A 15491-nucleotide genomic window follows, 5' to 3' on the forward strand; every position below is an offset into this window, starting at 1 on the left:
AAACACACTCACTGGAGAAATGCAAACAAACATCAACCTGTCTTTTCTTGCTGGTGGCTGTTTATCAGTCTGGTATTTATTGTCACTCTTCCAAGATCCCTGATGCGCAAGTGCAAACACACACACACACACACGCAATACCTGTACATTATGTTTGACTTGTCGTTGGACAGCAGAAATGGTTGCTTAAAATGAGTCCCGCCTGTATTTGTTTCCAAAAAGATGCCATTCTCTCCTTCAAGCCCTCTTTTTCTGTCTGACAGCAGCTCTGCACTCATATTGCGAGCAGAGGGAGAGGGAGAGACGGCGCACAGACAAGTGGAAAAACAGACAGAGGACTTCAAAGCCAATGAGACGGCAGCCGCAGAATTTTAATAAATCTCCTTTTTCCTCTGATGGCGAGTGGATGTGTGACTGTGATTGTGTGTGTTCATCGCTGCCAAATTGAACGCTACACAAGACCACAAACGGACACCATCCATGGCACATGTATGCACAGACAGGTACGTGCACGCACGCACACACACACACACACACACACACACACACACACACACACACACACAGGAAAGGAGAAACCTTTGTTACTCACCTGCTGCACTTCTGTCTCTCCATTTGATGTCTTCTCGGTGTACACAAACGAGTTGAAAATCCTCTGTAGAGAGAAAGAAGCAGAGACAGTGGGGTTAGATCAGCAGGACCGCTGAAGATTCAGATCCAATAACTGAAAACCATCACTTGAGGAGGAGTATTGGCAGAGTTCTTTTTTAGAGATAGATTTTAGTTTCAGGTGCTGTTGAGCCGAGACCTTGGTTAACAACACTCTGGGATAACATCTACAAAAACTGTCAAAATTGTGGATTGGTGAGTAGGAAGCAACTGCAAAACTACTTTCTCTGTCAGTAATCTGCATACTACTGTATCATCATCATCATCATCATCATCACAGGACTGCCAAATAGTTCTGGCATTCACACCGTATCATGTTCCATGTGATGACTGCACTCACATTTGTAAAGAATCCAGTCAAACCAGGACCTTGTTGAGGCTGCGTGTCTTTTCTGCTAATTAAGCAAACCAGCTACCGTATAATGAAGCTGACTGGGTGTTGAACTCTCAGTGCAGACCTGAACGTGTCAATATTCATGGGTATCACAAAACACCAAAAGAAATGAATGCGTCAGATTCTCAGTCTTGTTTTTGTACAACAATTTGTGTTTGTGCAATAACATTACAAGTGCACTGATGTATCTGACAAGCTTGACTTACTTTGCTCAATGAAAAAGAGAAAAATCATTGACATTAATAAAATATCGCATCAAGAAACAGATCTGTTTTCAGGGGTACCACCACAACACATCGCATCCAAGTCACAGAGCACCATGAGGTGCTACAGTAAGTCAGAGACAACTGGACTGGAAGTGGAATCTGCGGAAAACCCTGCTAGTTTTACTAAACTAGCACAATTAATCTATGGAGAGTCCAGAGTTCAAACCATTCATCCAATCTTACTGCTGAACAAACTGCACTAAATGTAACTAAATATACAAAATCAATCAAACCTATCAGACCAATTGTCCTTTCTCATGGCGGCAACAGAGCTTTGGTGTTGTGTATTTTGGCTCGCTGGCACATTTGAATGTGATGAAAGTATCTGTGATGTTATTAGTTACACCTGAATTTATTCTGCTATGACAAATTATAAAACAGTTTTTATAAGAAAGCACTTGTATATAATTTACAACACCATGGCATAACACACACGCCGTATATTGACTGCTTGGTGATGCATTTGTTGTTGTATTATGACAGCACCTACCAAAATATCATGTGATTAAATCTTATTAACAACAATCAAACTGACTCAAGTGATCAGATGGAAAAAAGCTCCAGTTAATATGTTGATTCTAGATGCAGAGTGGGGCAGACATTAGCATTAGTACTGATGGATTTCTCTGCTCACACAGGTGCATCTGGAGCCGTTTTATTACTGGTCCAGAGAGAATGATAAACCTGGTTATAAGCCAAAACAACCAACCCATAGACCCAGACAGTATGGTCCTGTCATTTACATCAGCTCCGAGGTTGGGGAGGAAAATGCGTCACCTGTCTTAAACTGGAGGTCAGCCATAACACAGAATGAAGGTTTTCATGAGCCCAAATCACAAGGTGATGTTAAATTTCCCCATCCACCCTCCAGGCTGAAACATTTTAATAGTCCTTGATTTATATTGTTAAGTGAATAGGAAGTGGAGTGGTATATGGAGAAAATGAGTCCTGGTGTGACCTCAGCCTTAACACATGCTAAGTGAGCCCCAGAAAGACGCATTAAGAGCTGCCTGAAAATAACACACATACCTTTATTCAGATGGTCTCCTGGGTCCCATCAGCTAAACATTCTCTCTCTCTTTCTCTTACTTCCTGAAACCCGTGTATGCACACACATATTTTCCAAACGCAGGGAGTAGTGCCATGTGGCAGTTACAAACAGAGTAAAACTAATGTTTGTGTTGAGGCAGCAGGTAGGCAGGTGCTTCAATGTAAGCCGAACCGCACCACACAAAAGCCTTAAATTACCTGGTCCCGCACTGCAACCATTTCCTCCTGCCTGTTCACACCTTTTGTTAGACACATTCCAGAGAACACCAATTACCCACAATGTACCACATCCAACTAACCTGGAGGTGATTCATTGTAGACTGTTACTGCCTAGCCTTGGCCTTTCAACAAAGCATAATAAAACAAAGTGTCACTGGTTTCGCACAGTTAAAGGGCAAGGTGAGTGTTCCTTCAATCATCCTTCGTCTAAAAGTCAATCACAATGTTGTAACAATACAAAACATACTATAATGTTTAGTATGCTATAATTAGCATACTATAAAGTAGGACATTTGAGAATCAGAAACCAGGAAATGTTTGCTTGAAAATTGACTTAAACAATGAATCTATTTTGCCAATAAAAAAAATAACTTTTCTGTGAATCAACTAATTGCCCGATCATTGTAGCTCTAATTGAAAGATGTCTTCACAGAATAAAAGAGAGAAATACACAAACATAGAGATACAAAACAGGCAGCTGCAAATAAACAGATGCAGCTATACGCCGAAATCTCCTTACAATACTCTCTTCTGGAACAAAATTATGCCATTCAGTTAACACTCTTGTAGATTAGGTATCAAATGTAATTTCTGAAAATTCAATTATGGCTGGCATGAACACAAACACAGTGCTAACTGTCAGTCTGCCTTCAACAGGACTTTCACAAAGTGCTCAGTTTTAGTCCTGATTAACTAAATGGAGTCAGCAGCCCTTGGTATGCCTGTTTTTGAGCATATTCCTTTCATTTTATAGAGGCATAAGCAATACAAGTTTCATTATGTTATTACAGCTGCATATTTCACTACTGACTTATTTACAAAGTGCAAAACCAAGCCCAGACAGTCTACTGTTCCACGCCCTCCTTGGAGGAAAAAAAGAGAAGGTCCAAGTTGTGGAACTGTCAAATAAACTTGAACAAGCACACACAAACAGAGCTGCCACTACTTAGCTGGAATCATGTGCTCTCAAAACACCACACTAACAAAAGAGAAGGAAGACGGAGGGGAAGAAACTGGCGCTGGAATGGAGAAATACTTTGTTTCCATAAAGACAGCAAATCTGAAAAATTGGGAACAAATCCTGAAGAGAGAGAAAACTCCTGTTGTTGATTAGCCACAGGTTAGCTGTCTTTTCCCCCAGTGCCTCGAGTGTTTGTTGTTGGAGCTGCTTTGCGGTTTTCACAGCTATGTAGCAGCCAGGGAGGAATGCTCGGCTCTGAAACCTGAGAGGCCTCAGGCTGCCTAGGCCACCGTGGGCCCGTGGCCTCCCCTGACCCATAATCAAACACTGAAATGTACACAGACGCATACACACCAGCACACACAGACAACTACACAATCTCAGAGGGGTACTCAAAGTTTCCCTATGCACCTTACTGGACTTGGCAGTATAGAAAAAACAAATATGAGAGATATCAGAAGATAAGAAACATTAACACTTGCAACGGGTAAATAACCATGTTTCCCTGAAGATATTTAATCTTATAAACAGCAACAGTATGAACGCCTCATCTATCAAGCTGTGGGATAAAATCCTTTTGTATCAATGGCATGTTGAGTACACATACAGTAGCTATCCATTTGGATGAATAATGCGACAGAGTTTGAAACAAGTCAGCAGCATAGCTCTTAATAGCATATTCAGAATGTATTTTGCCCTTAAAATGTTCCCTGTGGAGTTTAAAACCCCAAGTAATGCTATAAAGCTGTTTTTCTATGAGTGGTAAGATGTATAAGGTGCCAGTTTTGTTTATCTTGTACATGCAGTCCCATGCATGTGATGCGATACACCATCCTTCTAATGGATTCACACTATTCCACCAAGCAACAGGTAGAAATACTGTGCCAAGATATGCTGCAATGCGCCAACAAAGGCATGAAAAATAAGCGTATAAAGTAGTAAACGTGGATGTGAGCAGCGCTGGGTTTTCAAAACTTTGCCAAAGTTCTAAGGGGTGGGAATTGCACTCTGCATGTTTGGCCTCAAGAATATACACAATGCGGCTTGGTGAGCAACAGTAAATCTAGACATAACTTTTGTTTGTTTACAAGAAACAGCCACAGGGCGCCTTTAAAATACACATTTAACACACTGTGGATCCCAATAGGCAGCTTTCTCAACACGAAGCTCACAAGAAATGCATTCAAACTCCTGCTCATTGATCACAGAGCACCAGCCTTTGTCTCATTAGGCCAGTTTTTAAATCCATCCACCTTAGGGTTAATCCAGACCACAGACGAGTGGTTCACATGAATGACTAAACCTCAGTGGAAGCTCAAACTGCAAGACACAAAGGCAAATACCACAACCTGTGTAGTTTTAACCCTGTAGTATATTTCTTATAATCACACAGTTGTTGGCTCTTGTTGCATATATTAGAATAACTAATTTATCATTCATTAATTATAGGAAAAGAGGCTAATTAAAATTGAGCAGATTTACACATCTCAACAAAACCTTTTGGCAGTTTTAGGATCCACCATGGGGCTTTCGTAGATGCTGTTGGATTGCGCCGTTGATCTGTTGAGTCCCAAGCAGAACCACACTCTCCCATTATAGTTTTGTTTCTCTTTCTTGCCCCACCCCCTTCAAACCTCTTTGAACCCTATTATAGCAGCTTATTTCAATTGTTAAGCTATGGGAACCCTCCATGTATACGGCATCCATTTAATTGGGCCTGCCTCTTCAGCTCTTCTGTCGGACTCTCTTGAGGATGCCATAAACTACCCCAAGAGGCTCTTCTCCTTTAAAGAGACTCTTTTGTTCTTGGTGGGACAGAGAATTAATGACCGACAACACCAGCCCAAAGATAGAGACTCTGAGAGCGACCGTGTATGTTTTTTGGGGAAAACACATGGAGAAATAGGCACAGAGATACCGAGTAAGAGAGAAGTGAAGGAAATACTGAGCAGACTGTGGAGAGGCAAAGGTAAGACTAAGGAAGGAATGAAAAAAGAAAAGAGGAAGAGAGGAAGTGGAGGCCAATTGCAGCGGTAAGGCTAAATTGGGAATACACCTATTAGCAATTCCTCCATCTTCAAAGTCCAGAGTGGAGCCGTAAGCTGCGCTAATTTGGGATTGGACCTGGAGAGCATGCACACAAAAATGTATCCCCCCCCCCCCCACCCCCCCACCATCACACACACACACATTAATCCTGTCTTTGGGGCTTGTTGATCAGTGGTCCAAGGTTTATCTGTGAACACACTGGAGGGCAAAGTGGGAGCATCAATTGGGTGGGGCACATCTCAAATGTGTGTGTGAGCCAAAGTGACTTAATGCCAACGTAAAGACTGCGAATGTGAGCTCTGAACAGGAAAACATGCACAAGCCTGATGCACATATGTGTAGCTCATCGACTACGTATCTGTCACTACTAGCTTTTCATTGTAGAAAATTTCTGTGAATACGTCTTACACCCACGCACACAATTCACATCCACACATTAGGCTGCAGTGTAGATGTTTTGGAGCTCTGGGGCCTGAGATATTGGTTTCCATACAACTGACAGATAAAAGCCCAAAGCCCAAGGGAGAGTAACTGCTGCTTCCTCCATGCTGCTGGTATACAGCTCAGCCTCCCTCCTTCCTTCAGTGCTTTATCCCCCCTTGGCTTTTCCTCTCTCCTTCCCTCCCTGCCCCCAGCCAACTCTCCGCTCATTGCACTACAAAGGGCCGGAGCTAGGGATGCAGCATCAGAGCTTCGCCTCTGATGTGCATGTGTGTGTTTTTCTGTTTTGTTTTTTTTTAAAAAAACTTTTCCTAGACCCTTTGCCATGTCTCCATCCCCAAACTCGCCCTCCCATCTCCGCTATAAAGCAGAGTCGGAAAACAAGTACCTGGGAGTGGAAAAGCAAAGGGGGATGGGGAGGTGTGGTGCGGGTGTGGGTGTGGGGGGGCTGCAGTTTCTGTATTTTTGCAATAGAACAAAAGCAGTCTGAAATAATTGCACCTGCAGTTCACTGCTCCATAACAGACAGACCAGAACAACAGGAGACAAGAGCATTTGTATACATTCATTCTTCTATAGGGAAACCCTGGTGAACGAACCTAGAAAACTCAGAAATGCTTGGAAATGATTCTCTGTGTGTCCTATTAATTTTAACTATGCAAAACACAACCTCAGCTCAGTTAGGAACCAGGTAAGGCCTCAACTGCATCAACTGTTAACTACCAGAGAGAAGCCATGCTCAACAGTTGCAACAATCAGTATTTTTATATGAATAATCAAACCAGTGATGTGCCCCCAGAGAATTATCACCAAACACTGCAGTTCCCCTCAGCTCTACGAAGCATTTTGGCCTCTTTCAGCACAATGTTTTGGATGTCCGAGCAACTCAACTGTTTTGGTTCAGTCTCCCCGCTCTCGTTAGTGTTGTTGCAGAGGAGAAAGCTCTGCCTGGCATCAAAGGGCAGAGTTACAAGGGTAAAGCTAAGCTGATTTCAGGCATAGTAACACTGAGAAACAAAGTAGAATGACTGGATGTTTGGTAAGCGATAAATCCACTGTAGGCTACCTGCCTCGCATCAAAGTATAGCACAGGGAAACATATAGCAGCTAAAGAGCCATAACAGTTGTATAAGGTGGTGATATATCAGTAAGTGTAACCCAACCAAATGACACATGGTGGCATGTGTCGGAAAAAGGCATTGATATAGTTTCATTGTTAAATACAGATTTTAGGGAAAATGCCTCTTCCAAAAAATTCTAGATATCTCAACAAAGTTTGATTACTTCAATAAACAACCGCTAGCAGGTAAGTTGCGTGGATTTCCAAAGCATGCTTTAGTGATTAAGGAATACATTTGAACACATCAAGGTTGAGACCATGGCATGGAAAAAAGAAGGGGTTGCACAGGAATAGACGTGTCAAATGTGGATCTCTAAATGTCACTATAATGGCCATAGAGAAACCAAACCCTCGCTAATTAAGTGTGTTTCTATTTCAACCCAGTGGAGCAGGTTCGCTAATTAAATGACTAGCCGCCAGTGTCTGCCAACCGCTTGCTGCTGCATTTAGAGGGTGCTGGGGGTCAATTTAATTTGCTTGAATCTAACTAACGGACATCCTGAGGCAATGGCTCCAAAGCCCCGGCCCACACACTGTGTCAGTGTGGGGAGGGCATGTTTGTGCACACCCTGCCAGTCAAAGGCTTGGAACACCATGGCGAGCTCTGATTTACTCTGCTCCGTTTTCAATCTTCTGTGCGTGTACTTGTGGACATTCATGAGCACTTTAAAAAAAAAGAGGAAAAACGGGGAGGACTTCCACCACATGCAGAAATGATTCCTAGTCTTTATATGATCATAAAAACATAACTTCGTTGTCATAGTAATGTGACTTAAAATTGTAATGGATAAAACAGTTCAATGTTCTTTTTAAGGCAAAGTCTAAATCCAAGGCTGCACTGGATCACACTGGACCAAGTCCATCCTGATGTCCATTTTATATCTTAAATCCCCCACTTTCATTCCTCACTCTCATACTCCTGCAAACGGCTATAATTACTATGCTGGTTTCTGTCATAGTAGCACTGAGAAAAAGTCAAATGAGTAAATCTCTGGTATGCAAACACAGATTTCTGATGCAGCAATATGAAATCTTGATATACCCTTGAAAGAAAGTAGTGCCAGATCTGTAAATTGGCTAAAAATGCTGAAAAAAGCTACAAAAATATAACTAAGCAGATTGTCAAATGGTGGGCCCTGCTGTCATAGTATTCCACTTCAGGACATTAAGTCAAGACTGGGAGTCTTTGCAACATGTGAGTCCAACACCTTGAACACATTTGTCACACTGACCACATTTGGTTTTTCAATATGGAACCACTTCTGAAAAAAGAAACACACAACACTTGTTGTCATTTTATTACAGCCAAAAAAAATTCACCATAGTTCCTAATTCTATTTCTAATAAACAATCACCCAAATTTGTTTGAAACCTACTTAATGAGGCGTGTCATTTACAGAAAAGCAATAAAAACGTGTACATTTGCTCCTTGACAGTATTTCTTAACTCCGGGGGTGCTGTGTATTGAGCAGTGTCTTCAGAAATGTATATGATGAAGCTCCCGGGAGAGACAACAAGGAGAGAAACCTGGAGGCGCAAATTTATTTCAGTGTTTTCAGAAATATTCCTTTATGGTGCCAACCATAACTTAAGGACCCCACCTTCTACCAGATGAGCCCAAATAGTAAAACACACCACACAAACATTCAATGAAAAGATTAGTTTAGCAGATCTTTGGTACAAAATTCCCAATTCGCACTTGTTGTTCTGTATAAGTGGCTGCAACTAACTATTTTTTTCATTATCGATCAATCTGACATTTTCTTGATAAATCATTTGGTCTATAAAACATTAGAAAATCTCATGTAAGAGCAACAACAGCTGGAAATTATCACATTAGAGAACCTGGAACCATCAAATGTTTGCATGTCTGAATGCTTGAAAAAACCATAAACGATGAAATGATTACCAAAACAATTGGCCTTTTTTCCTTTCAACTAATCGCTGCAGTTTTATTCTGTACAGTTAGCGACTGCATTTTTTGGCTAATAGACTACTAACAATATGTTATTTATGTTTGTCAGATTTATTGACCTGCCTGAAGACCGAGGAGTGATTGTGCTCTTAAAAATGTTGAACAGATCAGGAAAAGACTCATGATGCTACCACATGTTACCAGCTGTAATCAACTCCCTAAAGAAGAACTAAGGGAGACATGCATAAGTGTTTTAAACTTGTGTCTACAGATGCTATAGATATTCACACTAAAGTACTTGAGTTCAAAGACCTCCAGCTGGTCTTGTCCCCCTCCCTCATTCACCCAGGGTCTCCTCCAGTCCAATGTGGTGGGAGAGTGGAGCCTGTCAGCTATCGGGTGCTGTGGTTCTGAAATAACAAGACCCCCTTTTGTCCAAACAGCATCAGGGCCAAGAGAGAGTGAGAGAGTCACCGCCATGCAGATCCTAACAGCCTCCCCACCGCCCCCTACCCCTACCCGAGAGGCTCTCAGTCTCGGCCTGGGATGTTTGCTCTCCCTCTCCACCAGACAGGATATAATGCTTTCCACATGTGAGAGAAAAAAGGGAGGGAATCTAGGGTGGAGGAGAGAAGTAGGGAGAAGAGGGGGGGACAAGAGAACTGTGGAAAAGTGGGGTGGGGTCAGACGAGAACAGTAAAGAGAGGAGACAGATACGAGAAAAGAGGTTTGGAAAAGAACTGGTATTATAGCCTTTATTTGATAGTAAAAAAGGTACTAGACGTACAATTGATGCATCATGACTGGAAAAAAAAAATGTTTTGTACTTTTGTTCATTCTTTCTCCCTTTTTCATCAATTTGCAATTGAAAATTCAGAAATGCTGTTCACACTTCAACAGTAAACATGGCTGCAGAGGACCCACATTGGAGACATTTTGCCTTCTTGTCTCTTTGAAATCAAGTGTACTTCCAGCAAGTCTAGCATTACCGCATTTAGCCTGACTGCGGGACAAAAGATGATAATGAGCCATCTGAATTGTGGCTCAGATGAGAGACATAATCTAGCAGCTTAGTGAGAGTAAATGAGGTTTCCGCCTTTCTCTCTCTCTCTCTTTGGGTGGTAAGTTGTGGGCTCTCTCCCCCAAACAGTGTAGAATGATGGCAGAAAGGAGAGTGAAGGTGTGTGGGGGGGGGGTATACAGAGAGACACTGTGCTCAAAATTGTCTAAAGTCCTGTGACACAGTATAGTATGTATAGTGTAGTATAGTATAGAATGGTATATCTTGGCACAAACTAAAGGGTGTGTGAGCCTATCGGAGCATGAAGACTGCATGTGGTAAGAGGCATAAGGTTCAGGTCATTACATTACAGCTTTCCCCACACAAGGCGCTTTAATGTCAAAGCAGTTGAGTCGTTAAAACAAAGCCACAGGCCACAGTAACTGCACGTTAATCACACGTGAGTAATTAAAGATACTAAAAGTTTATGAAAAACTTAGTCCCTGATGGTGGCCTTCCTGTTGTACACAACCTTTTTAGGACGATACGCAAAAGTCATGATCTTGGGGTGCAGAAAACACATTTTTTTATATTGGAATATACACAAGACTCTAATGGGATATCAGACAGATTCTCACAACGATTTGGATTTCAGCCTGAAACCACCAACACATACAGTATGTAGCAGGAGTAGCGCCAGGGCAGCAGTGCATTATGGGAATAACAACTTGCTGTTAAAGTGGAGCCAATGTGAAAACTTTCCAAAGACAGATCAAAGCTGCATACCTGAGCGCCTCCATTAAGCTGATAAAATCTTGGGAGTGAAAGAGGATGAAAACAAAACCTCACACACTGCGGTCAAATAAGTCCAACACAGGAATGCAAGATAATGAGAAAATTCTGTGTTTTTATAGGGGCTTTGAATGTTTCTCCATATCAAAAACGGTCCATAAATGATGGTGTTTGTGCTTGCACAACATGACTGAGACTGAAAGCCAAAGGAGCACGGCAGTTAAACCATCATGCACTGTGCAGCTATGCACTGAAGTCATCGATGATGTGTAAATCTTGAGCATAACTAGGGACTAAGGCAATTAGTTGAGATCCTAATGAGGCACTCTGCTCATTAACTGCTGGTTAATTACTGTGGGGATTGGGATGAGATAGAACAAAGAGCCTCTGCTGCAAATCACTGTTGGGTAACGTGTACTATACATTCCTTTGACTATTACTTGAGGTCTATAGTGGGGTCACAGGCATGTTTACAGTGGATACCCTTAAGAATGGACACTGACACTTTACTGCGTGTTTGCTGAAGGTAACACTTTAAATCTCTAATGACAGAAATGGGAGAGGAGAAAAGCTTAATTTTTTCAGCATGCAGTGGGACAAGGTTCACTCTAGTAGAGTCAATCACAAAATAAAAATAAACTAAGAATCCCCTCTTTCAGAAGTAACTCCTTCAAGTGAGATGACAAACGACATGACTGAAGCAAACAGGCGGCACGGCAATGGAAACTAAGCAAGAGCCTCACAAACACTTAACCTCTGGACTGGGCTTCAGCCACCTCAGGGCCCAATGCCAGCCTGTCAGTAACCTCTGGCACCACAAGTCCCGGTCACACCCTTGTGGAACACCCTGCCAGGGCCAAAACTTCATACTGACCGCTTAGATATGTCAAACGGATCAGAAAGGCTGTGTGGAAGAACTGAGAGTGATAAACTGTAAGTCAAGGTCAAACAAAATCACAGAATGAGAAACAGAGTGCTAAGGGCTGACACCCAGTGCCAGTAAATTCATAACTTTGATATACGCTTCCTGCCAAAACAGCCCCGCTCTCAGCCAAGTGAAGGGATGTTCAAATGGGGCGCCTGCACTGTCTGCACAAACTACCCTGGATTATCCTCACATTCCTGTGCTGTGGACTCATTTGTAAGGCTTTTACTTTACAAGCATCAGTATATATGGATACACAGGAGCCACACTAGAGACAAATCTGTAAAATGTATTGTCACCATAATAAGACAGTGGGAACGTGTTCTTTAATATGAATGGTAGGTGTGCTTTACTAACGTAGTTGATTCTCTGAACAAACACTTTCATTCACAATGAAGAGAAGCTGTATTTTATGTTAATAAAGTATATCGTGCGTGTGTGTGTTAGGAAGGCGAATGTCAAGGAGCAGCAGAAAAAAAGACAGAGGGACAGATAGGAGAGATGAGGAAGAGATAAAGGAGAGAAAGGACATACGACAGAGAGGGGGAAAAAAATGTTCCCGGGGTGGTCTCCTTCTCAGGTTTCTGAGCACGATGTGAGATAATGTCTGGCCACTGTTATAAGGTCTCTCTATAGACAGGGCGCTTTGTTCTACTTCATGTATTCTTAGGGCAGTTACACGCATTGATTAATAGAGCCATGGGTCGCTCGGCTCAGAGGCTTAAGCTACATCTGATACTAGTTTTGCCTTTGCCGAGCCACGCTAACACAGCCTGGTCCTGCTGACCCTTGTGTTAACCTGGAATTAGAGTGGAAGAAAAGGGTCCATTGTGAGTTGAAGCATGTTCATTGTCATACGTTGAACATGGTCTCTGTGTGTTTAAGTGGTAGTAGTTAGACATACACTTGTTTGCCATGTTATTTAACACAACTAGCTAGAACTCATTTAGTCTTATACAGCAGCACATTTCAAAAAGAGCATTTGCAAAAACAGTTTTTAAGCAGCAGCAAAAATGCATCCTGCATGGTTTGGTCAGTTTTGGTCTATTCACCAAATCACACAACTTATTTCTGGTAGAAGTATCTAGCAATGCAGACAGTTTGGGATTTTTAAGACATATGAGACTTCTAATACTACCCCTATACATTGCAGGTGAAATGAATCCATTTGCAGTGGCCAAAGCACTGAATGGCCGCTCTAGAAACAAACTTTCAGTTTAAGAGGTTAATTCAGAGAACTTGCCATCCAAAGGCTGTCATTGGGACTATTTCTTCAAAAGAAAATCGTTCATTTAAGTCTCCAAAGATTCGTTGCCCGCCCCTCGACAGGCACACACAGTGCACATTCTGCAGACATACGAGAGCAACAGGTATCCACCATAACACACCAGTGACAACATGGCAAAAGACATTTGTGACTATTGCTAATATCAAATGTCATTCCTGAACAGAGTAATGCTTGCCATAGCGTAACACAGCATAGTACAGCACAGCATTAATCTTCATGACATGAGATGATTAACTGGATGCAGGATTTGTGTTGGCTAGTCAGCCTGTCGAGGGAGGGAACCTGGGAGCTGTGGCGAGGAAGGAAAACATCAGCCCATGCTTGGCTAAACTACAGAAATATATATATAGACAAGCACATTTATGCACAGTCCTATAGACGCACATAAAAAGGACACATTTACACAAATGCATCTAAAGGCAAGTAATGGTTTATACAACAAGCAGCACTGAAAAACGTCTTTGTCCTAACTGCACATCTTACCTGTCTACAAACCAATGTTTGCAACTGCACAAGCACAGAGACACAGGTGAATTAAAGGGTGGGCAGTTTATGAGTTGTGACCCTCACTTGCGGCAGGAAACCACAACGCCAAAGTACACACATAAAATGCACACACACACAAATCTCCTTTTTCTCTGCGCTATTGAGCAGATGCAGCAGAGTAACTCAAAAACACTATTCGTATCAGAAAGAAATATTAACCGATCTTGAAATCGATGTTGACAGGTGAACCTTCTCATGAATGACTCGTGAAAAACTTCTGAAACAGATGGATTTACAGATTTAGAGACATGTTTGAGTAGAAAGAGGTGACGTGTGGGAGGTGGGGGTCTCTAGACAGATCAAAGGCGGGGAGAAGGAAAGACAGAGGGCGAAAAAAGAAATGCAAACAAAGAGATCAGAAATGTGCACCTGTTGGTTTTGGCTCAGGTGAGGCTCAGTCAGTGCTGCTACAAATTCACACATAGAGCTTTTGCTAGAAACACAGTCAACAACAAGAGCATAACACGGCTTTCAGACAAACTTCTGTTCCCTACCACTGAGACTACAGTAATTACAGTTCAATGACTCCATCTTGGACTTAATTCAGCCTCAGAAAGATGAGCCACTGTGGCTGCAATATACCTTTTCACAGCAATTTCTCATTACAACAACATAGTCGCGCCATGTCTTTAGACACCTCTTTTTAACAGCTCGACTCTTTGTTTGCAGGTTAGTTTGCTCTAATTGATTCTTCTACACTTCACAATAAAATCCAGCAGTTGTAGTCTTGTGCTTAAAGGCTTTTATCATTAAAATCACGAGGTCTTTCTTCAGCCAAGTTAAATAAAGGCCTTTGTCTCTGTAGCAGCATTTATGATAGAACTATTGAGTTACTTTCTAAATCCAGCCAAGATAGCTAGCAGCTAATTTGTGCTAAATTTAAGAAGCTGCCATTTGCTGTTCCTAGAATTGTTGACTAAAGTGCCTTACTGTAGTATTTACAATATGTTAAAATGGGTCTACATTTTTTGTGAGACTGTGTACGGTGGTGACCCTTGCAAAACTCCTGAGATTTGGATTAAGGGTCGAAGTTACACCTTGGGTTGTGGTTACGGTCATGTTTGGGGATAGGTTAGGACCACACCATAACAAACAATGCCCACAATGAAGAGACAAAGCACACAAATCTTGCAAGACTCACAAATCACCCAGCACGCGTGTGATGAGAATAACGTCTATGCTGATTGTAGGCTACTTCAGAGGTTGTTTGCATTCAGAAGCTCTCATTGCAGTTACATCACTTTATTTTTCTCTACTGCACCTCCCTGGGCTGCCACAGTGGTAGACGGAATGTTTTAAAGTAAAGCATATAGGCAGATTTCAGCTTCTCTTTACTTTGGGGCTACACTAGGAAGTGACATATGGTAAAATATATCCCTAGAGGGTGGGTGGAGCCATGTGAGTGAATACAACTGCCAGGAAGGGCTACTAGGCTCACGAGGAAAACAAGCGCTCCTCGCCTGCCATCCAAGAAACAAAAAAAAACTGCACCCTGGACCGACTGAGTGACACACTGAAACCACTGGTAGATTCCAGTGTTTCTTGTTAAGGCTACAAAGCACAACATTTTCCCACAATGTCCAAAAAAAAATTGAGTTTGCAGTGAAGAAGAATGAATTGCAATGTGAGATTACTTTTCTGGGTGGATTATTCAGCTTGCACACATCAAATTTACTGAAAAATAACAAACCAAATGTAAAAAAGGGCTGCAGCAAGGCTCAATTCTGACTTCTTCTATTTAATAAAAAGGGCTTAAATGTATGATATATTACTATAAATTGTTGTGTTTACATTAGGGTTCAAATCTCACATGTTAAATTAATATGCACACATTTCATATGCAAAAATAGGACATG

General features: G+C 41.9%; 1 protein-coding gene across 1 annotated transcript in view; it reads right to left on the reverse strand.

The window, feature by feature from the left end:
• The window catches only part of cachd1 (cache domain containing 1), a 74775-nt gene that overhangs the window by 44045 nt on the left and 15239 nt on the right, over nucleotides 1-15491 (reverse strand). The window contains exon 2 of the mRNA XM_070832366.1: nucleotides 593-655. Coding sequence (XP_070688467.1) covers nucleotides 593-655 — 63 coding nt within the window. The remainder of the gene's footprint in view (nucleotides 1-592; nucleotides 656-15491) is intronic.

The sequence above is a fragment of the Pempheris klunzingeri genome, chromosome 6, assembly GCF_042242105.1.
Source record: "Pempheris klunzingeri isolate RE-2024b chromosome 6, fPemKlu1.hap1, whole genome shotgun sequence".
Lineage (NCBI taxonomy): Eukaryota > Metazoa > Chordata > Actinopteri > Acropomatiformes > Pempheridae > Pempheris > Pempheris klunzingeri.